General features: G+C 36.1%; 1 protein-coding gene across 1 annotated transcript; it reads right to left on the bottom strand.

The window, feature by feature from the left end:
• Nucleotides 1–1,690: 1,690 nt before the first annotated feature.
• Nucleotides 1,691–24,923, bottom strand: LOC120076839 (F-box protein At1g78280). The gene is made up of 16 exons (XM_039030782.1): nucleotides 24,480–24,923; nucleotides 23,983–24,093; nucleotides 23,713–23,768; nucleotides 23,447–23,589; nucleotides 20,249–20,446; nucleotides 19,948–20,147; nucleotides 18,562–18,661; nucleotides 17,775–18,350; nucleotides 15,655–15,777; nucleotides 6,779–6,859; nucleotides 6,371–6,702; nucleotides 6,046–6,273; nucleotides 5,152–5,236; nucleotides 3,936–4,146; nucleotides 3,397–3,553; nucleotides 1,691–2,125 (listed from the first exon to the last, which is right to left on the bottom strand). The coding sequence occupies exons 1-16, from the start codon at nucleotides 24,632–24,634 to the stop codon at nucleotides 1,987–1,989; spliced, it is 2,895 nt and encodes a 964-aa protein (XP_038886710.1). The 5' UTR covers nucleotides 24,635–24,923; the 3' UTR covers nucleotides 1,691–1,986.
• Nucleotides 24,924–25,301: the final 378 nt, after the last annotated feature.

The following is a 25,301-nucleotide window of genomic DNA, read 5'->3' as shown; positions in this document are numbered from 1 at the left end:
AGTGGATGCTTAGTGCTTAGTTGGTCTGAATAGGTAATTTTAAATAATAACTCTTGTTTGTTTATTTTAGGTTATAATAGATTATGATAGTGTTTGTGTAGGATGTAGATTATTTTAGTTTAGGTTATAATAGTATGTGTTTGAGGTGTGATCTATTTTAGTTTGAGAAAAAAATAGTAAACATTATAGCGAATGATAAAAAAATGATGAATATAAAATAGTAAAAGTTGTAATAAATAATAAATATGGTAGTATATGGGGGTTTTGAAATAGTATTTATTTTTGCTAATTAGAGGTTTTGAAATAAGTTTTAATGTAGTAAGTGGTGGTCATGATAACTTTTGTCTCACATGCTTGTTTTGAGTTGAAATTTGATGTTTTATTTAAAATTAGTTATTTTAATCTTTTTATAAACTGTAGATTTATTTTAAATTGTAGTCGTATTACACAATATTTTAAAAACATTGGATTTAAATTGTAGTCATGTTACAATCATTCTAAAATTTAAGATTTATTAGCTAAATTTAAGTTGTATTTAAGATCTAGATTAAAAATCAAACCAAGCATAGGGACAAGTATGGTATTTAAACCAGAAAACAACAAATGGGTTCAGATATCTAGACGTTAGAAGTTTCTCCTCAATTTAGTTGTGATTTATTTTATTTTTATACTTAATCCATGGTTTTTTTTTTTGTTTTTTTAAAATTAAATTATGGTTAATAATTATTTTTTTAGAATTTTACTTGCATATGAAAAATTGTAGAGGTGCTAGAATAATATGATATTTGAAAAGATAATATTTGAGATATACCCATCTTGATACTTCCTTCTATCACTCACAACAAAAAATAGTTAAAAATATTTCAAACATAGAAGAATAATAAATAAGAAGAATTTGCCACAAGTCAATTTATAATAGGATAATTAGATAAGATACATAGAGATAGGTGCTCTATGAGATAACTTAAATATTTTTCGATTTGAAAAGACTCTTTCCACTTAGAAATTGAGATTTTAATGTCTATGTATATATATATACAGAAATACATATACATTTATGCAACGTATACATCATTAAGGATTTACTTCAATATACTTTTAAGACTAGTTAACAATATTGTGTGAATTATAAAAAATAAAAAAAAACTATTACAACTGCAGCAATTTTAATTGTGAAGCAATAATTATAGCCTAAGATATTCAAATTGCCCCGCTATACTTTATATACTTATTCATGGTTTAATAATTTTATTTTTTCTAATTTGTAATTGGACTTAGAAAGAGGAACTATAGAGCAGGTGTTAGAATGATAATAGAATTTCTATGGAAGTCACCCTCTTCACTTAGACGATATTGTTTCAGCTGTTGCATTGTGGTCTCATTGATGAATGCATGGCTTTCTTTTCTGTTGTTTTATTCTACCATCGCTAAAGTGAAAGAGGAATGAAGCATTTAGTTCACAATACGACTATCCTTATAAGAGTTTTGCATAAAAAGAAAAAATGAATGAACAAGGACAAAAGTTTGAAGGAGGGAGATGAGGGTAGTACTCTTAGAAAGATTAAATACCATAATCCAGTGCTACTTGATTAGAGTTACTTATAAACCTAAAAAGTAGATCATGATAAATAAAACCATCCAACTATCCAAAAACCTATTCGATTAAAAATATAAAAGATAGATCATATCCGATGTGAATAATTGTTAAGACGATTGAATATTAATATATTCAATTTCACATTTTGTACAAGTAAACGTTCGCTTTATTCTTTAATAAAACAAATTTACAACATTTAAATAATAAATTTAAAAAAGAAAAGAAAAGCAAAGAAAAGAAAAGAAAAATATCCAAGATGAAAATGCTATCATATCCAGTTATGTATCCCATACTTTATTGATGACAATTTATCGCCTCCGTCTGTGTATCCGATCTTTGCATATGTGCAGGTCAATCCTGTAACTTCAGCTCTCAAATGCACAAAAGGTTCATGCAAGACCCTTGTAGCTATTTAATCTTCCCCATACTGCTAGCTCAATTTCTTCCCAAGACTTGGCCGTTTTCAGTTCCTTCCATATGCTGGACATGGCACCCAAGATATCCTCTTCATGCAAGATGCAATAGCACCTACAGATAAATGATCGCAATCACACCCATTACTTACTTTCAACTGCAAACAAGCTATTGAAGTAATTCATTGATGTCAGACGACAGATACTAAAACTTCAACCTTGTGAACCATAGTTACTTTGGTGCCCCCCCCCCCCCTCTTTTCTCTCACACTCTCTCTCTCTCTCTCTCTCTCGTGGTGGTGGGGAGGTGCGTATTGTGGAGCCAGCAACAATAACCACCCCCCTCTTTCACTTTCCCACTATTTTCCGCTCAAAGATTGTATGTTATCCAGGTTTAACCAATATTGAGCAATTCAAGAAAAAGGAGGTGAGAAAATAGGTAGTACAAACCGGAATAAACAGAAACGCTTTAGACCTTGCTATATGACTGGCAAGTCGAGGTCTTTTCTCTATCCAACGAAAAATTAAGCCACTAAAAATTTTATAGACTTTAGACTTACATTGACTACATATTTTCTTTATGCACAATGACCAAAAGACTCAAAACCAGCTGTAGAGTACAGTGGTTGAAAACAAGGTAAATCATAGCATCAAGCAGATGGTGGCATGAAGGGGGAACTTATTAGGTACCCAAACACAGAAAATACAAAAAAATATTAAGGATAATTATATTGCAATATCAGTGAAGAAATTATAATATAACAGCCTCCCAAGAAGGCAACCTCTCTCCCAAGTCCTACAATGGACACTACCAAAATCCTACCACCCTTTTAAGGTCCCTAACACCCTTTATTTTTAACTACGGCACCTCTAGCTAATTGCCCCTATGCCCTTACTAATATAATACTAATCTAACTCATATATCCCCTAATTAGTACTCTTATAGAACTCAAAGTAAACACAGTTGCTCAAAATCAAGTTTCCATTTGCTAACTTGTTATTTTCCTCATTTCTGGTGAGCAAAAGAAAACACTCACAACGTATTCACCCATGTATATTAACAAATTTATGTTGGCTGTTCACATCCCATGACCTCATTTGTTCCTCAATAGTACTCATATGGTTTACCACTATTGTCATGCCATGGAGGTCTACCGGATGAGAACAGTTGAGACTTAAAATTAAGGCAACTTTTCATGACACCTTAACGTATCAAGCTTCCTATTTCTTTTACTTATTTGGCTAAAATGTAGATATAATTAAATTTGATTGTGAACATTAGTGAGCTGTTGAATCCAACACTACAATTAAAATGTCTGCAAACACCACAAGAAGGGGAGAGACAAGATCAACCTATGTGCATTGTAAATACATCCATTGACTTACATGATACGATATGAATGTCTGTGTAATTTGTCACCAGAATCAAAATTTTGTGATCTTGCCAGAGGAAGTTTATAGCTTTCCAGAAACTGCTGAAGAAGATTTTCGTTTCCTCTAAATACATCAAGGTATAAAGGAATCAAGTCACAGATTGGATCATCTGCAAAAGAAAAATAAATGATTTTTGTCATTGTCTTATATACATGAGTTGTTTCATTCTTTAGTGACTTTCAAACCACTGAAAGAATTTAAAGAGGTGCCTCATTTCAAGCATGCTTAAAGGGAAGAAAAGAATGCTAGTGAAGGGGTGCGGAACAATCAGTGTCGTGAGTCTCGGAGCTTTAGGTAGACCTTTGGCTCTAAGACCGATGTTACACTTTTAAAAAGAAAAAACGTGGGATTTCTAATGTCATGATCCATGCATTGATCAAATCCAAAATAAAATGGGAAAAAAAAATGTAAATTACAAAGGCATGAAACTATTTCACAGCCATATTATATTAATGAACCATGTAACGTTACTGGAGAAAAGAAAACCAAACCTATAGACAAATTGCTAAAATCAAGAATGTAACTCGGGCACCAAGATTCACTCTCTTCAATGTCATTCCAGCCATTGGAAGGCAGGTTATTATCTCCAGCATTTCCACCTAAGCACGGTTTAACTAAACATGGCTTCATTTGAATATTATCATCCATGATATCAGAATGAATCCACGATAAACCCATGCAGCCTTTCAGGTCATTGTCATCCTGAAATCAAATAAAAATCATCAAAAGCTGTAGATAGTACTAACACAAAATTAAATAGCATAGGATTTTGACAAACAGTTGACTGTAAATGACCCAGGTCATGTTCAACTCTCTTCCGACAGCTCCTCTCTTCCTGAGGTTTTTATCCCTTAATTTATGACGGCATATGCCAATCCACTGGCCTTTTCATTTTATTTATTTCATCGAGGATTGTTTAGTTATTGGATTATTGGTAACATGTTATTTTGTACCCAGAGAGGGTCATTCCCTTATGTATAAAATGATCTCGAAGAGGACTGAAATTATATGCTTCTCTATCAGGGATCAGGAATGGATAGTAGAGACTCCAGTGGTGGATGGCCATAAGTGGAGACTCTCTAGTTTTGTGCATTATACGAACATGGTGTAGCAAAGGTTATTGGGGTTTAGCTCTTCGGAAAAACCAACCTCTTAAAAGAATTCAAATTTTGGTCATCTCATAAACCCCTTGAAGCGTGCATTGCAACAACTATATCAAAGACCAAGAATTTTCTTTAGTGTCAAATGGGGATGGCGTGACCACACAAGGACCAAACCATCATGGAGCAAGTTCTCAAAAAACACTTCTTCAAAGGAAAAGCTAAGGCCTAAATGCTACCATACACTTGCTGGGTTTTCTTATATTTGATTTTTGGCTCGAAAGAAAACAGAGAATTATTTTTATGAGCTTTGAGAAGATGACAAGTATACTGGAACTTGATTCTCATCCATGTTTCCATCTGGATGTAGTTCTAAAGTCTTGTTTCTCTTTTCAATATTTTAACTTTTAAACTTCAATTAAAGTCATTCTTTTTACTCAAGCCAAAGTGAGCATTTACTCTTAATATTACTACTCTGTGGTGGTGGGGGATATTTCATCTTCCGACTCCCAAGAACAGTTGATATTTCTATCAATACAATTTCCTTGTCCAAAGAGTAAAAATAAAAAACCCCTCACATCACCAGAAAAACTACGAAAAAGCAAACCTCAATTGTATCAAACAGCTTTGCCATGTCATCTGGTAAATATTCGTCAACTTTCTCAACCAGTGATCTCGGAATAGAACTTCCCCTGCAAAATTTAAATGACTGGTTCAGGGGGACATTATATCTTTTCATGGCATGTTAGAATGCTTCATTGCATACAAATATTCTAACATTAAAAAGGTATGGATATAATATAGAGGTGCCACGACTTAAACCATACAATCATACAGTTGAGAGATATAATGCTAATCCGTCAATGGGAAGAGTTTTGCTACTGCAGGCCACCAATTATGAAAACTTATGTTAGAAAGATAAAAAGGAGAGGGCTTTCTACTAGTACTTGAGCAGATATTTCTGTTTCACTATTTTGATGGGATCATTCAGGATTCTTGGTAATGGGGAGGGACAGAGGCCGTTTTGCATCATGATCATTCTTTCTAGTAGTGTTTGAGTGTAAAGATGGATTTTTTTCCCTTTAGAATTGTGATAGCAACTAAGACTGTAGTGACTGTAGTCCTCCACTGGAAGTGTTCTAAATATATAAAGTTCCTATCAGATTCTCACAACTAAGACGATAGTGACTGTAGTCCTCCATTGGAAGTGTTCTAAATATATAAAGTTCCTATCAGATTCTTTGAAGAAATGAGAAAGAACGGATACATCTCGAGTGGGTGATCTCAAGAGCTCCAAAATAAAAACATCTAATTGATCCCTACTCAAGTTCAAGAGCATGGAAATCACATTTTAAGGGCCATTCAGTATGATCACATGGTCACATTTAAGGACCAGTCATCAATCACACTTGAAAACTTTAAATTCGCCGTTAGATCAATGTTTGACTGCCAATGAATAGAGAATGTAAACAAACCATTCAAGTGATAGGAGGAGACATACCATTTCTTCACGTGATCTGAAATGCCCTTCCTCTTCTTATTTAAAGTTTTAATTAAAACATCCAACTTGGGAGAAATTTTCGAGCCATCAGGAATAGCCTCAAATGTATAGCTAGTTGATGAAATTGCACTATTAAAAGGTGGATGAGGTAAGAGATGAAGATTGCGCAACTGCTCTCCCAAAAAGGAAGCTAAGTTTAAAGCATCATCCCATGATAAGGAATCTCTCCTGCACAAATTCCAACAATAATTAAAGACCAATGAACGTGTATCATTTAAAAAATAAGATGAGAATTTAAACTTAAACAAGTAGTTGAAGATCTTACAGTTGAGCAAACATCTTCCCTCTGCATCGCTTTGTAATGATATATGGCCATATATTGATCGGTTCAGCAGAATCCATTGGTTCATACATTGGTAGGCCAGCTTTTCTGAATTCATAATGTTTCTTGCTCCATACACCAAAAGGGGAATCATTTGCTTGGTCAATCTCTGGAAGGAGGTTGCACTTGGCAATCACATCTGGAATTTTTTTTCCATCCCAAGGTACAATTTTATAAGCTCCATTTTCAAGGTAAAGAATCCCAGATGCTAAGACTTCAGGGATGTGATTTTTCAGTGGAGAATTCCCTTTACATAGTAGATTATAGAACTCGAGCTGTGAAGTATGCAGCACAGAAGTTGGATGGATAATACATAATATTTTATGATAAAAATGAAAGTACAATGCCTACCTCAGTGCCTAAACTGTACAGTGAGGCTTCAACACCTTCTTCAATATATATCTTTACTACACGATCATTCATGAGATAAACCTAGAGACCGAGAAAAAGTGACGAAAAAATTTAAAGGAACTTCATCCTCTCAAAAAACAACATTAGTTTAACACAATTTGCACAGTAGCATAGTGTAATGGGCTAGAAATTTAATACCCAAAAGTGAAGAGTCAACTAATTAGAGTAGAAACACCATTAGTTCTTATGAGTAATCACCCCAGTTTGATTATATTCCAAGTAGAATGCTGCACTTGCAATAACCAGCCTCTAATAATCATGATTCACAATATGTAGTGGTAACACAAAAATGGGATCATACATATCTTAAATTTTAAAATAGACGGCCTAAGGTTCAGTGTCTGAATATTTAATCTATCGTCACTATCTGCTACATTTAAATTTATCGTTACATTCATGTTGTACTAGCCACAACACTTAGATTGACAACAAATTGAGGGGGGATTTGGCTCAGTTGTCTTTTAAAAGACTTATTCAGAGTGCCATTCTCCATTGTCACTTGCCTGTGAATCCAGAGTTTAGATTTGGACCCCTCAGACTCTTCCATTAAATTGTTTTTTTCCTCTCTGATTTCATTGAACTCTTGTCCAAACCAACTTAGCTTCATCAATGGGCTCGAAGCCCAAAAGCCATCATAAGCCCAATCCAGACTCGATCCAAGCATGGCCCAAAGTCAACGTTTGACTGAGCCCAACCCATTTATTCATTAGATTGGATATGGATCACTATTTTGATAGTCGGACTAGCCCATCGGCCGACCCGTTTGAGCCATATTGGATGGGCCGGCCTAATAAACTTATCTTTGGACCAACCCAAATATGTATGAATATGTATAGTTTTTCATATATTATATTTTATATATTAAAAAAGTATTGTTGAAAGTAGGGTTTAAGCCCTAGTGGTATTTATGTCTTTTTACTATACTCTACGATTTATTACTTTTCTATTTAAACGTACAGCCTCTGTGTATCCAGTGTATTAATTCTAATAAGAAAAACTTCATACAGTGGTTTTTCTCCTTGTACTAGGGTTTTCCACGTAATTCTGTGTATGCCCTTTTTCTTTCTTTACTCTTCCTTTTTTATCATGGTATTAGAGCATGGAGACAAAACCCTGGCCACCATTGAGGAAAACCCAACAAGAGAATCACAATTGCCAGTAATCGACAACAATAGCACAGATATAGCCATTATCGTGCAAAATGCCATAGAATGGAATTTTCAGATGACCCTTTCACACCTCTACCGAAATGACCAGCTGACCAGAGCCAAAACCCACGGCGCGACCCAAGCCACGCAACAGCCACGGACCTCGAGGATCAACATCTAGCAGCCGATCGGCGCACCACCAGCCCGAATCGGCACGACCCAACCCCAGATCAGCGTGAACCTGCCCGTGCAGCCCACTCGATTGACGTTCTCTAGCCAGCGCGACTCCATCGACGTGATCCCTGTCAACTATCGACCTCCAGCCCGCACGCATGCTCCAGCGGGTTGGACCCAGCCACGGTTCCCGGTCCCAACCGACGTAGCCCTTGATTCTATCAGAACTGATCCGAGCCACGACTGCCACCAACCGAACCAGTTTGGAGTCGACCCAATCAGCGGTTGCCACCTCACACCGACCAATGGCAGTCCTCCATTCCAGTCGGATTTGAATAGTAGCCGAGGTCAGCCATTTCCTATGTTTGGTGGATTCGAGATTGGGGAGTCATCGTCTCATCATCAGGGTCAAGGAAGTACAATCCAAGACCAATTTACTCAACACCAACTCCAGATTAAATAGCAGAACGAGTATGTTCAGCAGCGGATTGCTGCTCTTGGAGAAGCACTAGGAATGACCTCAAATGTCCAGTCAGACCTCCCTCCAAATCCACCTATTTACTCTGGAAATTCGGTAACTTCTTTCCTTGCCTTATCTTCAGCAAATTTATTTTCTAGGGCAATGGGAAATTCTGCAGGTTTTTTTGTAAGGGAGAAATTAAATGGTCATATCTACTTTTCATGGTCTCAATCCATTAAAATGGCCCTCGAGGGTCGTCATAAATTTAGATATCTAATGAGCGAAATACCGAAACCGAGACCGGGTAATCCTCAAGGACGTATATGGAAGGGAGAGGGTTCGGTCTATTTTGGTAGGTAGTATGGAACCTCAAATTGGAAAACCCCTACTGTATGCTGCCACTACGTGAGACATTTGGGAGGCTGTCCAGAAGCTGCACTCCAAATGACAGAATGCTTCCCAGCTCTATACTTTACACAAACAAGTCCATGAATGCAAGCAGGGAATGATGGACGTTACAACTTACTTCAACAAGTTGTCTATTCTCTGGCATGAGATGGTCTGGAATTGTTTGTGTGGGGGAGTCTTACATTACGAGGATGAGGAAACCGACCGAGTCTATGACTTTCTTGCGGGGCTGAATTCTAAATTTGACGCAGTACAGAGTCGAATACTGGGATATCGGCCAATACCGTCCCTGATGGAAGTGTGTTCCGAAATCCGCCTTGAGGAAGATCGGTCTAGCACTATGAATAGTACGCTGGTTTCGCCAACTGACTCTGCTGCATTTAAAACATTGGGTCCTGTCAATAACAAACAAAACAGCAAGCCAACTCTAGTTTGTGAACACTACAAGAAGCCCTAGCACACCAAAGACCAGTGCTTGAAGTTGCATGGTCGTCCACCTAATGGTAAACGACGTCAATCAGGTTCTGGATGAGCACTGGCAAGTGAATCCGCAACCGGAGGTCCTCAACCTCAGAATCAGGAAACCAACCAGACTAGCTCCAGTGCAGTAAGTGTGAGCGCGATCGCCCAATCAGGTACTACTCAATCTTTTAGCCTTGTTAGTATAACTGGTAGCAAGCTGTGGATTTTAGATTCAAGGGCTACAGATCACTTAACTGGCTCCTCCGACCAGTTTATTTCGTACTATCCAAGTGCCAGAAATGAAAGAATCAAAATCACTGATGGGTCCTTTGCTCCTGTGGCTCGGAAAGGCCATTTCTCTCCCTTTTTGAGTGTTTGATTCTACAAGATGTGCTACATGTTCCTAAAATTTCTTATAATCTATTATCTATTAGCAAGATTACAAGAGATTTGAAATGTCGTGTTACGTTCTCACCTGATGCTGTTGTTTTTCAGGACCTAAACTCGAGAACGATGATTGGCATTGCCCGGCATGATAGGGGGCTCTATTTCCTTACTGAAGATGGTTCTTCTAGGATATGTGATAGGACTAGTTTACTTTCATCATGTTTTTCTACTTCTGAAACTGATTATATGTTGTGGCATTAACGTCTTGGACATCCTAGTTTTCATTATATGAAATATTTATTTTCCCATCTGTTTCACAATGTTAATCTCTCTAAATTGACTTATGACGTGTGTATTCGGGCTAAACAACCTCGTGTCTCACTAAAACCTCAGTCATATAAGCCTTCCAAACCATTCACCCTCTTCCATAGCGATGTCTATTACTATCACCAATGGCAAACGCTAGTTTGTAACCTTCATTGATGACCACACTAGATTAACTTGGGTTTTTCTTCTCACCGACAAGTTTGAAGTCACGTTGGTTTTTCAACAGTTCTACAATTCTATAGAACCCCAGTTGAACACAAAAATCGCTATCCTTCGAAGTGATAATGGTCGGGAGTTTTTAATAACTCATTTCGGGAATTTTTAGTCTCTAAAGGCATTGTCCATCAAAGTTCGTATGCATATACTCCTCAACAAAATAGGGTAGCCGAACGGAAAAACCGTCACCTTGTCGAGGTTGCTCGCTCTTTTATGTTGTCAACTTCACTTCCGTCCTATTTATGGGGAAATGCTATTTTAATAGCAACTCATTTGATAAACATGCTCTCTCGGGTCTTGAAATTTCAAACCCCCTTACATTGTTTCAAGGAGTCATAGCCCGATAATCGGCTTATCCCTGATGTTCCACTTCGGGTATTTAGGTGTGTTGTGTTTGTCCATACCCATGGTCCTAATCGTACCAAGTTTACCCCCCGTGCTCAGAAATGTCTTCATGGGGTACCCTCTCCATCAACGGGGGTACAAATGTTACCATCCTTCCTCATGAAAATATTTCGTCTCAATGGATGTGACCTTTCTTGAAGATCAACCCTTCTTTCCCATTAGTCATCTTCAGGAGGAGAGTACTAATGAAGAGACTAATTGGGGTCAAAGTTCGTCAGTTTTACTACCTGAACCTGTTCTTGGCATAACTACCGACGACATAAGTATCAATGAACCTATTCTTCCTACTGAACAAGTCCTATGGATCACATACTATAGGAGGAATCTCATAAAGGAAATGGTGTCGCCTGTTACCTCTCCGGCTCCAGTTCATGAGTCAAAATCGATGCCAGTTCCAAGTATTAGTAATCTTACCCCTGATAATAGTAACATCTGTGTTGAAAATGATGCTTGTGTTGAAGATGATGTAAGTAAAGAAAGAGAAAACAGTGATAGTATCGACGATTGTACTGAGGATGCTATTGATACATGTGATGACAGTTGTGAAAGACCTATTCCAGCAAATAACATTGTTGAAGGTGAGAAAGATCCCTTGGAAGATAAGACCCATGAGCAAAAGGCTGAGTGCAGTGGAGAACCAGGTGAGAAGAAAAACCATGATGCCTCTCTTGATCTCCCTATTGCCTTGAGTAAAGGTATGAGATTCTGCACGAAGTATCCACTGTAGAATTATTTATCTTACAGCAACCTATCTTTCGAGTTCCGGGCCCTTACTACAAGCCTAGACACAGTTACGATACCGAGCAGTATACATGCAGCAATGGAGATTCCTGAATGGAGAATTGCAGTTATGGAGGAAATGAGAGCACTTGAAATAAACAATACTTGGGACCAGATTATTCTTCTAGATGGGCACAAGCGGCTGGGTGCAAATGGGTGTTCACCGTTAAATACAAGCTTGATGGAACGATTGACAGATACAAGGCAAGATTGGTTACCAGAGGCTTTACTCAAACCTTCGAGGTAGATTACTCTGAGACTTTCTCCCCGATAGCAAAGTTAAACACTGTCTGTGTTCTTCTCTCAATTGCGGTTAACAAAGACTGGCCTCTCTACCAATTTGATATGAAGAATGCCTTTCTTAATAGAGAATTGGAAGAAGAGGTTTACATGAGTCCTCCCCCAGGGTTCAAGAAACAGTTCAATCACCGAGTATGTAAGCTGAGGAAGTCCCTGTATGGATTGAAACAGTCTCCAAGAGCCTAGTTTGGCAAATTCGCTACCTTCGTAAAATCACAAGGGTCAGTAGGGACATTCACATCACACCCTTTTTATGAAGAGTCAGCATCAGGAAAATTGCAGTTTTGATTGTGTATGTAGATGACATTGTCATTTCAGGTGACGATACTTCAAAAATTGACTGGTCAAAAAGAAAAATGGCTGAGGAATTTGAAATTAAGGACCTAAAAAAATTAAGGTACTTTCTCGAAATGGAAGTGGCTTGGTCGAAAGGGATTTCAGTTTCTCAACGAAAATACACTTTGTTAAGGAACAAGATGTAAGCTGAGGAAGTCCCTGTATGGATTGAAACAGTCTCCAAGAGCCTAGTTTGGCAAATTCGCTACCTTCGTAAAATCACAAGGGTACAGTCAGGGACATTCACATCACACCCTCTTTATGAAGAGTCAGCATCAGGAAAAATTGCAGTTTTGATTGTGTATGTAGATGACATTGTCATTTCAGGTGACGATACTTCAAAAATTGACTGGTCAAAAAGAAAAATGGCTGAGGAATTTGAAATTAAGGACCTAAAAAAATTAAGGTACTTTCTCGAAATGGAAGTGGCTTGGTCGAAAGGGATTTCAGTTTCTCAACGAAAATACACTTTGTTAAGGAGACAAGTATGACAGTCTGTAAACCAGTGGATATTCTAGTGGAAGCTAATGCTAAACTCAGTAACCTAACTAACAGTGTTCCTGTCAACAAGGAGAGATATCAGCGGCTTGTTGGAAAATTAATTTATCTTTCTCATACCAAACCAGGCATATCTTATGTTGTCAGTGTAGTCAGTCAGTTTATGCAATCTCCTTACGAAGAACATATGAGAGCAGTGAGCGCATCCTGAGATATTTAAAAACCGCTCCCAGCAAAGGGTTGATGTTCAGTTAGTCTGACAAACGGTGTATCAAGGAATACACGGATGTTGATTGGGTAGGTTCTGTGATAGACAAAAAGTCGACATCTGGGTACTGTACCTTCATGTGGGGTAACCTTGTTACTTGGAGGAGTAAGAAACAAGGTGTTGTTGCCAGAAGCAGTGCCGAGGCAGAATACCGGGCCATGAGTTTGGGGATATGTGAGGAAATTTGGTTGAAAAAGGTCCTACTGATCTTGATCAGATAGTGACTGTCCAATGAAACTCTATTGTGATAACAAGGCCGCAATAAGTATCGCAAACAACCCAGTACAGCATGACAGAACGAAGCATTTGGAGATTGATAGGCATTTCATCAAGGAGAGACTTAACAGTGACAACATTTGTATTCCCTATATTCCTTCCAGTCAATAGATAGCAGATGTTCTTACAAAAGGGCTTCCCAGATAGACTTTTGACTCATGTATTAGCAAGTTGGACCTCACCAATATTTACGCCCCAACTTGAGAGGGAGTGTTGAAAGTAGGGTTTAAGCCCTAGGGGTATTTATGGCTTTTTACTGTACTCTAGGGTTTACTACTTTTCTATTTAAATGTACAACCTCTGTGTATCTAGTGTATCAATTCTAATAAGAAAAACTTCATACCGTGGTTTTTTCTCCATGTACTAGGATTTTCCACGTAATTCTGTGTGTGCCCTTTTTCTCTCTTTACTCTTCCTTTTTCATCAAATATTTTTTCATTTTTTTAAAAAAATATAGTGAGATATATCGTCGTTTTTAGTAAACATGCATTTTTTTAAAAAAGGTTAAAAATCAATAAAACTTTTTAAGACAATTAAACACTAAATAAAACCTCATAATATCAATAATTTTGTCTAGAAGAAGTAATAAAAATATAAAATAAATTTAATAAAATACAATTTTAATAACATTTCCTTAAGAAAATCTAAAAAATATATATGTTTTTAGATAATTAAATAATTGAGTTTCATTGAGGAAGGATTTGTTACATTTGTTTTCTTTTTTCCTTTTCTAAAAAATAATTAAATAAGCAATTAATATTAAATAACTGCAACAAAATGATAAAAAAAAATAATAATTAATATTCAATGGACTAATTCTATGGGCTGGGTCGATTTCAACCCAAGCTCGACCCGAACTTTGATCCAAAGAGCCAAGCCCAAGGGTTGGGCCATGGGATAGGCTAGTGAAGGTTGGGCCGACCCAATCCAAGCTCAAACAATGCCTTAGGCCCTTGGGCTTGGGCTTGGGTTTGGTCGAGCTTGAGCCTTCACTTTTTAGGGCCGGGCCAGCCCAATGATGAGGCTGAAAACCAGCTTCCTGTTTAGAAGGATTTGGAAACTACATGTACTCAAGAAAGTGAGATTCTTTGTTTGGTTGATGGTTCACAGAATGAAAAGTTCCTATGATTGTAATCATGATAGAAATGCCTTTCATGCCTTAATCCTCAACGGTATACTCATTATTCTGCACAAAGTGAATTCAGAAGACCAATGACCACTCGTTTCTTTCTGCTTAAATTTTATTAAGTTTCAAGCACCAGCATAGCCCTTAATCAGTGTACTTGGGTTTTACCGGGATATGCTTTAGCACCCATACTTTTCAAGGGAAAGGAAAGTTGCTTAGGAAAAGCTGGGATGTTTGCCATCTCTGGCGTTGGTTCCAGTCAGAACAAACATATATACACACACACACACACGTATATATCAGAACAGACAACAAAATAATAAGATTATTGATGTCCTTATTTATTAACACTGATGCAATCCCCAAGGCTTCTGGATATATTTCTTTTATTTTAGATAAGAAACAAAATTTTCATGAAATAAAGAAGATGAAGATATTTGTATTAATTGGGGTGCCTTATTATCGACACTGACTCAACAATGTTCACTTCCTAATTTATGTGAGTCTTATTCCCCTAATGATTTTTTTTTATTATTATTAATTGGGTTGCCTTGAGGCTTCATTCACTTTTCTTAAGTTTCTTTGTTTTCGTTTTTGATTTCACTCCTTTACAAGTTGGTATCTGGAACGTTTTATCCTTTCATTCATGTAGATGAAAAGTCTGTTTCTTGTTAAAAAAGAAAAAGAAGATACATAAAGGCAACCCAACCTAAGGAGGGAGATTACAAAAGATATCTCGGTCTACAATAATCAAAGACCAAGAAAATGCAACTACTTCTTACGTTGTTAGTTGTTGCTAGTCTTTTATAATGCTAGTTTAATTTTTCTCCTTCTCACTTCTTGTTCTTATTTTCTTAAAACAATTTTCCCCTTTGTCTTTTTACATTCATAGAAGTATACATTTATGATCGAAAAGGTGCACATGATATTGTGATATTGATTACACTGCGTTTCAAATATATTGTTCGACTTGTCTTCTTCTTCTTCTTCTTCTTCTTTTTTCCTTTTTTTTTTAAATGGGGGAGGAAGACAAAGAAAATTAAAAAGAATTCACTGAGAAAATAGAAGTTACAACTAACTTCCATTAGCAGCATACAAACGGCCAAACCAAAAACCAAACAAGAAATTGAAGATCACTAACTCAGCCAATATGTCAACATTTCAAGGAGGCGGCAAGACAACAAAATGATTCCTTAAAAGAAAAGGTACAGATACTCAGGGTAGTCAAAAGTTCAGAACACTTACAGGATTACTACCAGTGCCAACAGGAAGCCGCTCATCATCAGAGGGAGGAGACATATCATGAAAGGCACAAATTTCTTCTAGGCATTCTAACCATTTTCCCGCATTTATGGCAAGACATGCTCCCTGAGACATTTCAAAGTAATTGATAACTTATAAGTTGTTAAGAATAAATTAAATGAAGTCATTCTAAATTATCCTTTCAACTGTTTAGAAATGTGATCAGTAAAAATTTAATTAACATTATGGTCAGAGATCTCAAGCTAAGAAGCACAGAACAGATTCGGATACGACACGACACGACAATACACTAATTTCTAAAAAACTAAGATATGGATAAGTTGAAGATACGTTATTATATATGTGTGTGTATATATAGGATAATGCCTAATTAATTGTTATAATACTTATTTTAAATTAGATTAAAATAGATTCAAGAAGAGAACGAAAACTTGAAAAAAAATCCAATAATGTTGAGTGGTGGTTGGGCGACTAGAGCAGACGGTAGGAAAGAAGTAGAGGATGAAGATTGAAGAATGAAGTTGAGGATGAAGGGGGTATAAATCATGATTTAGAGAGAGAGAGAGGAGAAGAATGAAGATTTAATTGTGTTTCGGGTTATTTCTTTTAACTTTGTATGTTTTTATCATTTTTAATTTATTTTGTTTTGGATTGCTCGATTTAAGTGGACTTTTATGTTTGGGAGTTATTTTAAAATGGTTAAAATCACTTTTGTCATTTTCAAAATCACCGTGAACATGTTTAATCCTTCAAAACTAATTTTGATAATATGAAAATTGCATTTAAAAGTATAAAATTGAAAACTTGATTTTGAGTAATTAAAAGTGTGTTTTCGAGTGATTTTAAAAATGAAAAAAGTGATTATGATGATTTTAAAATCACACTAAAACACGCATTTAAATAAAATGGGTCGTGGGTTGCCCTTTTTAAGTGGTTGGGCTTAAATTTGAAAAAAAATATATGTTCCAACGTATCTCCTTCACATATCTGGAAGCATATACGTGTATCTGAAAATTAAAAAAAGAAATTAAAAAAATCAAATACTTCAAATCACATATCTGTATCTGATACTGATTTTCTGCACAATTAGAAGTATCTGTGCTTCTTAGATCTCAAGTTAAAGCTCAACTATATACATATTTTATTTAAGAAACCAAACCTTCACCAAGAAAAATGAAAAGCTATACAAGGAAATACCAAAAGTAAAAAAAAAAAAACCACATGAAAGGAGCCCGAACATATAAAAAGGGCTTCCAATCCCAAAAATAAAAAGAAATTAGTCCGACTGATAATTACAAAAGGCCTTAGAGGCCACCACTCGATTTTCCTAGAACTTCCCAAGACCAATGAAAACCTCTAAGAATCTCAACTATGTTATTGTTAAGTTAATAGGGGAAGGTAAATTTAATATTATATCATCTAACACTCCTCCTCACTTGTGAGATTGGAATATGTAGAAGACTCAACAAGTGAAAATCAATACTAATTGGAAAGGAAATAACATTGCAGGTTTAAACGTAGTCTCTTTGCACCACCTGATCGGTACCATGTTAAATCACCAATTGACCCAAAATTTTAAGCTCGTGGGTGAAGGTAAATTTAATATTATATCATCTAACAATTATTATCATAGTTTGCTTGCAAAAGGAGTTAAGGGTAATGTGAACAAGTAAAACATCAGAATATAAACTACTTAGGGTGTGAGAAATAAAATGGTAACAAGTGCTTGGTTTATCCATGACGTTTAATAAACTAACATAAGAATAAAAGGAAAGAGAAAAAAATCCCTTCAGATGGAGGATCTTAAAAAAAAATTTACCCTAGGAAAGTTGGGTTTTCCCTTCGATTAAGAGACACCCTTATAAGAATGTTCGGTGTCCAACAAGGTTCATATTCAATAAGAAATTCCACATGTGAATTGAAAACCCTCGCATAATAAACTCACGGGTGGGTAGGAAAGAAATAAAGGCCATTAATGTTGGATCTCCTACAGCTTGCGTAACCAACCAAGCCAATTTAATTGCAAGATAGTTTCTTACTGTATGTAACAGAAAAATGATACTTATCATTATGAATGGTGACGAGCCACAAAAGATATGTACCTTCCATATTAACTCTCTGATTGCTGGTTTCTCATACCAGAGCTTGGATAACCATTCCCTCAATTCCCGCTGTCCAATGCAATTGCCTGGGCTCCACGGAGAATTATAGTGATCTCTTTCCTTGTCCAGAAATGAGGCCAAGAAATTTATATCATAAGAAAAACCTTGCTTCCACAAACTATAGAATTTAGAGGCACCACTTATTGAATTTTTATCAGTTGTATCATCTTCACATTTGTGCACCTTGATCCTTTTCTCTTTCCTTTCAAGGTCAAAAGTACTCAAACTACCCTTATCACAGGGAATATGAGTTTCAGCTTCTTCCAATCCATTTCCATCAAGAGCAAGGAATCCAACACGACAAACTCCCTTGTGACGATAACCAGGTGCCATATCGAAGCATACAAATTCAAAGTTGCTGACATTAACAAAATTCTGTGTGATAGCAATTGTTGACTCTAGATTAAGGACACAGTGCCACCAACCACTTGGAACATAGATTGTCTCTCCTGGAAGTTGGGTGCATTCAATAGGCTTATCTTCATCAGCAAGAAGCGGATAAAAGTCGAGCCACCACTATATGCATAATAGCCCAAAGTTGTTATCAGAAAAGAAAACACAACACGCACACGCACTAGCCCAAAGTAAAATGTAATATTTGTCTTTTTGTTTTGGAAGATTTCATTGATGAAATTAAATATAAAAAAAGGGCCCAGGGACTTTCAGCCACCAATGTAAAATGTGAAATTATGACAAAACATAAGGAAACCAACTTAGGACAATATACCTGCAGTGAAGATGGGGTTTCAATATTGACATCACCATCTTCCTCGCTAACATGGACTGTTACACCTAGAGGCACCTTACCTGGAGGGTACAAGGCCCACCTGTTCAAACATTGTTATACTGCTTTGTATGGATTAATTTCTAAATTAATGAAAATAAGTTTCCACGTGCATATACAAGATTCAGAAATTTTATATCTTTGATCAGATATCACGATAATATTCTAAACATAAGAAACATAATTGGTGATAGGTAATGTATGAGCCATGCACTCCTGTTAAGAATGAAAGAGAGTTCGTAACAAGTTATCCTTTCTTAACACATTATTGACCAAAAGAAAAGGCAAGTTAGCATCGAACTGTTGACAGCTATGCGAATAGCAGTACCTATGTTTCTAGACTTGAGCATGAATCAATCTCCAAAATTATTGGAATTCCACAAGCTCTACCACAGACCTCCGATCCAAAGAAGGTAGCCGAGGACAGGGATTCTGCTACTAAAGCATTGAAGTCAAAACTATCAATAAATTTCAGAAGGGAGTCCCCTAGTGCCAGGAATAATGACCTCTCATTTCCATCCTACCAATCGCTCAATATTTCAAAATCAAGAGAGAAATCCCTGCCACGGCTGCCCAATGTCCATACCTCCTTATCAACACACCTTGACAAGGTCTTGTCTGATTTTATTTTTTATTTGTTTATTTTAAATATAACCAAATTTTTAGAGAAAGAATGAAAAAACACAAAGACAAACAAAAAAGAGCCTGCAAAAGTCAACAAAGGGAAGATCTTTGGGCTCCAACCATATATTCAAAGCTAAAGGGTATAGAAAAATGGTCAAAGTTGTAGAAGACAGAGGTCACTTCCCACTGGTAGAAACAAATCCTGGCCTACACCACAAATCTAAAATCCCACACAAGGGAGATATTTCCATTTGACTAAGGGGATGCCACATTATTGAAAGAAATATCAACAAGAAGATCGTCAATCAGACTATTGATACCCTTCATGCTTCTAGTCATTCTGCCATTTGAGGACGTATCCCTAATCCACCACATTGAAGTTGCAAATATTCAAATTTTACAATATAATATGCCATAGTTTTGTCCAGAACGTGCACATTTAGAATGAACTCAACATTATATTGCCCAATAATATGATATGGACAACAAATCATCCATAATATGTATATATAGAATGAGCTTACCACCTAAGCCAAATATTGAACTTCTATAATATCATATGGTCATGACTCATGGTTTCATCCAAAATATGCATACATAGAATAACCTTTAAGCAGTGGCAGATCTTTATATATTAAGAAAAATGTTGCATTACTAACAGAACACTAGTGCTTCTCTGAAGTAGCTATAGCTCAGGATTTATACCTCTTACGACCACATAAAAGGGTATTCCAGGCACTTGTAAGCGCTGGATCAACATGCCAAGATGCACCAGACCTCTCAGGGCCAATGATAAGCCATCTGAAGGGAGGTCGTTTATCTTCATCCAATACATCAAAAAGATCTTCTTGAAATAGATGAGGCACGTCATAGTCTTTTAATAAATCTGGTGCAGCTTCCCCAAACTGCAGAAAAAATATGGAAAAAAAATGTTCTAAACTTATACGGAGTTAAAATAGAAAAAAGCGAACAACGTATAGATATTATTACCATCTCTGTGGACTACCTTGTCATCAAATATATACAAAGGATCCTCATCGTGCTGAAGTTGCATGTATGCTGCATAATCCTTAAATTTCATTGAGATCTTCTTAGTACTCCTTTGAGAGATTTTGAATGCAGTATCTCCATATTTTTGTGATAGATAGTCAACTGACCATGTACGCCGAGCTGGCCAAGTATCAACCAAGCCAGAAAGTATAATCTGCCATAAACAGCCCATGAGATTGACTTAAACCACATACTAACCATATACAAAAACCTATTGATTTAGTATAATAGGATCAAGGATAAATTTGGAACTTTCTATTTTATTTTGTTCATTAATTAGGTGTTTTGTAGTAACTAGTTTTCACTTAATTTGAGGATTTACATCCTTTATAAATAGAGAATGAGGTTTTTGGATAATAAAAAAGTATTTTCTTTGTTTCAAGAAAGCTCGGAGTTACATCCTTCAAATGCTAGGTCGCATCACATATCTCCACAAAGAAAACCCCAAAGGATATAAAGATTAAAAAGTAGTTCTTGATCAAAGCTCCTTACTTTCATCATTGTTTTTATAGAAGAAACTTAACAAATGAAATTTAACAGAAAGGCATCAAAAGCAAAGCAATTATGAAAACGAAAGTGTAGCAGGAAATAATAGAAGAGAAGGAAACAAAAGTAGTTCTCAAGTCAATCTTATTTGAAAGCTAGAGTGAATACTTTTTCTTTTCATTTGATGACATGATAGAGGCTGTCTTAACCAACTCAAAAGCTTATACTATGTAATGTAATTCATTACTAATCTTATTTAATGAAATGCGTTGACTTTAGTTCTTGAATTGAATGTCTTATTCTCTTCCATCCTTTATTCTCAATATTTGTCTTGTTTCTAAAAAGCCCCTATCTAATTTTTCTTTCCAGGATTGTAGTTCAAGTTCAATTATATATTGTAATTACTTCAGGAAAAATCCAAGGTACCAGAAAAGGTAGCAACATAGATCTAATTTGTATTTAATCTGGAATGGGGAAAGCGGGATAACAGAAGTGAACAAAAACATTAAACCAACCGGGTTGGTTGAAGAATATCCTGAAAAAGGGAATACTCGTAGTGGTAGGATAATAAATGCATTAAATCCAGAAGGCAAGCAGAATGAAGAACAAACCTGGAGTAGCTAAGATGGTAATGAAATTTCAAACTCCAAGAAATTTATATTTCAACTGTTAGAAGTTCATATTAAAACATTAAATATATTTAACCTATTAGCATAAACTTTACTTTAGAGGTAGTTAGTGTTGCATCAAAACAAAAAGTCTTGTTTGACCGCTATAATGTCATTTCCTCTCTAATCCACAAGTCCACATGTGGATGGGAATGTTAAGAAGAATATATAAAAAGATCGAACATGAACCTATTAGCTTAAGCCTTGGAGTTTATTGGTAATTTAACCCCCTCTTAAGTATTCAATGGCATTGCTGTGATTTGATATTTAACAATCCTTGGGACTAGTTTTGAGAATGGTAAGAGTTGATTTCAAATCAAACTTGTAGGAGTATAATCTACCATGTCAAAAACTAATGGTTTCGAAATAGTATACATTTCCTACCTTTTTTAATAAAAATATATCATTTCATTGTCATTTACAATAATAAGATGCACAAAAGAGAAAAAAAGGGATCCTGCAGCTAAGTTACAAGAAGGTCTTCCAAATATCAAAAATATCATAAAGAGAGTAGTTACAAAGGATTTACTTAGTGCGTGTTTGGTATGCCTTTTGAAGTGATTATGGAGGACTAAAAGTGTGTTCCTTCTAAAGATCCGATCAAATTTAAAAAAGTACTTTAACCAATTAAAAGCACTATTTTCTATTTTCAATAACTACAAGTAGTTGAGAAATCTAATCACAAATAGAAAACACTTAAAGTTCTTTTAGATTAAAAATTTAAATATTCTTCCAAAAGTGTCTATAAAAAAATATATTTTACTGAGAAACATTTTTTTCGAAAGGCATCTCAAACTCACCCTTTGTCTACTCCCAAAAGCAATTAGAAAAAGAACATTGTCCAAAAAATATAACACAATCATCTCTTTCTTCTCCTAAGGAAAACTAAGAAGCCTGTAATAAAATTGAGCCAGAACGTCTGCCTTCTTCATGAAAGGCTGATTAAAGTGGAGAAAATATTGATTGGCACAGTTGCAATCCAGTACACAGGACCAGTTCCAGAATTTGGTTGCTTGATCACAGTGAATAGATAGCTGGTTCTTGAGATTCTTCAGCCTTTTCTAAAAATGATGCATCAATTTGAGAAAAGACCATGCATGGATTGTTCTTTGTAATTTTCAAAAGTGTTGATACTCTCAAGGAAATTTCCCAAATAAATATTTTCCTTTGTTAGGTAGTTATTCTTCCAAACCATAGATCGTAGATAATGATCTAGAACATTTTTTGAGGAACTAAGATCTTGGAAGTTGGAGATTGGAATGGAGATTTACAGCAGAAAAAAGTCCCGAAGAGAAAAGGGACCGCAAGAGCTAGAACCATAAGTCATTTAGATCTGAAAGGGAGAAGCATTCGCTGCCCATTAAAGAAAACCAATCTAGAACCTCATCACCTATGAGATGTTTTCTCTCTTTATCATTTACAAAAAGAAAGGTTCTGTATTCCACGAAGTTGCCACTGTATTGCAACAACTCAAGCAGATGGCATAAAGATTAGGGTAAAGGAATGCCAACGAAGAACTTGTCGTTCATCAGTGTAAGTATTGTTAGAAAATAAAATGACTAAAAGGATCTCAACTAACACAAGTCCCAACGAAGTGCATAATGTTAAGAGTGCCCAATATCTATACATGTTAATATTAGACAACATTACCCAAATAAGTGTTTCTGTTTCATACGCACCACAAATTAAGTGTCAAAGATGACTATTGCATCTAGAAGATAAAATGTTAGGCCAGGAACATGATTGAAATACAAAATTAAATAACAGTTATTGTTTAAAACACACGAAGGAGGTTGAGGTCAGGTCATTATCCACCTCAATTTAGATGAGTTAAATTACCCACCCAAGGGAAAGGGAAGAAGTTAAAAATGGAACCAACAAAATTAAAGAGGTGCAATGGCCATTTGAATCACAAGGCTTAAATAATCAATTTTTTTCACATTTAATCTAGCTCGGATAAGATGATAGGGCATGCTACGATATCAACTAAGTAAACATACTGGTTTTTTCCCATCGAACTCATTTTGAAATTCTTCCAAAGAAATATCATTTTTCCTTTCCACATTGCCAGCATCCATATAAAATCCATCCAGTGTAGTATGGCACCGGTAAAATCTTCGGTATAAGAATATTGAATTGAAACCTGCCCAAGACAAGTTGCCAATAATAAGTAGAAGGCACCTCAGAACAAAATTCCTAATATCATAGAAAAAAAGAAAAATCCCCCAAAGAGAATAAAAATTCACTTAAGCAAAATAACCATTACCATTAAACTGTAATTGCTTTCTACATTGTTCTTCATATCCACGAGGAACATTTTCTCTGCAGTGAAGATGAAAAAGGAAGATGAGAAACAATGAGACATAGAATAAAATCTTTGTAGAAAATAAAAATGACTAAAGAATCTCAACTAAAAACGAAGAAAGATGAATGTTGCGAGAACAAGACAATCAAGGGCAATTCCGAAAGAATAAAATATTCAGAGGAAAATCAGTAGAGCAAGCTATCAGCAAAAGTTTGTTTTGTTTAAACATACAAATGGAGTGTTGTTCCCTTCCAGGAGCCTTTGTATTGTAATGGACCTTTTACACTGTTAAGGCATAGACTCATCCAGAGTGGTTCCTCATTGCATAAAATGTACATAACACTGCATTACAAAGGAAACAGATGTTAACGAGCATTCAAAGAGCACACGCATGCATCTCTCCTAAAAAAGTATGTACAACCCAGATAAACCTAATATCTTATTTCAAATTACTCGTTCAAAAATTTAGATAGTAACGTATTCTCCACACCAATTTGCATCCAAAATTCCGTATCGACGATGTAATATGATACAGAACTCCAAAGAGAATACCAGACCACAACTTATACCATTCGACCACTTTTAACAACTGGCTCTCATTTTACAACGAATGTTATACGAACTATGCGAAACCAAATTCAATTTCAGATTGTTTGCAATAAGAAATGATCCAGAGATTGAAAAGTGCATGAATCACAATTCAATTGGCAGAGAAATAGTCGTTTGACCTGCTAACACAAGCAAGGCGAGAGACATCTCGAGGAGTGAGATTCTCTAAGATGGTATTGATGACTTCGTCGGGGAGGATTCGGAAGTCCCCCAGAGCTTCTGGTCTGCGATCCCTGAAGCCGTAAACCGCTGCCGGAGGTCCAGAATTCTCCATTTGTGCTCAGTTTTGGAGGGAATCAAATGTCAGCCGAGCCTATATCTGTAGCCGTTCAAGAGAAGGAGAGCACGAGGAATGGAGCCGGTTTAGAATCTAAGCCCCTTGCGTAAAGGTTAAGCTGACTTTGTATGGACCGTGTTTCATGAGTCGCGTTCATGCCGCGTACTCGGAGAATTTGCACAGTCGTTTCGCACCGCGGCCAGGAAATAAACTAACAAATCTGACGCGCTGCCGTTGACGGCGAGTTTGCTTAAACGTCATTCTCTATCTGTTTTTCCCCCTTTTAATTCTCCCTCCCAGAGCAAAAAAAAAATAACCCGACTTCAGTCCAGTCCTTTATTATTATTATTATTTTTCATTTTATTGGAAAATTTTTGGTTCGCGAATTTTCACATAAATAACAATTTTATGATGCAAGTGATAAAAATAGGGTTAGAGTTGAAAATTTTGACAAAAATAGGATAGTGTAATCGTGGGCCGGGTCCACGAGTCTTGAGTAAGCACATAACACGTATACCCGCTCCACAATTTAAAGCTAAATCGTGGAGGGGTCCACGACTTCCCTCCACATCACATGACCATCTACTAACCTGACATTGACCTGCCACCCGACAGCTGCCACATGTTACCTTGACTAAGAGAAGTCATGAACCCATCCAATGAT

This window comes from Benincasa hispida, chromosome 4 (assembly GCF_009727055.1).
Source record: "Benincasa hispida cultivar B227 chromosome 4, ASM972705v1, whole genome shotgun sequence".
Lineage (NCBI taxonomy): Eukaryota > Viridiplantae > Streptophyta > Magnoliopsida > Cucurbitales > Cucurbitaceae > Benincasa > Benincasa hispida.
This window is presented reverse-complemented; position numbering and strand designations above follow the sequence as displayed.

Coding starts and splice junctions, on each gene's coding strand:
- LOC120076839 (XM_039030782.1), bottom strand. CDS start 24,634: ATGGAGAATTCTGGACCTCCGGCAGCGGTTTACGGCTTCAGGGATCGC. Junction 18,662..19,947: donor CTTTTATGTGGTCGTAAGAG/GTATAAATCCTG, acceptor ATGTTTGAACAG/GTGGGCCTTGTACCCTCCAG. Junction 6,703..6,778: donor TGTACAGTTTAGGCACTGAG/GTAGGCATTGTA, acceptor CATACTTCACAG/CTCGAGTTCTATAATCTACT.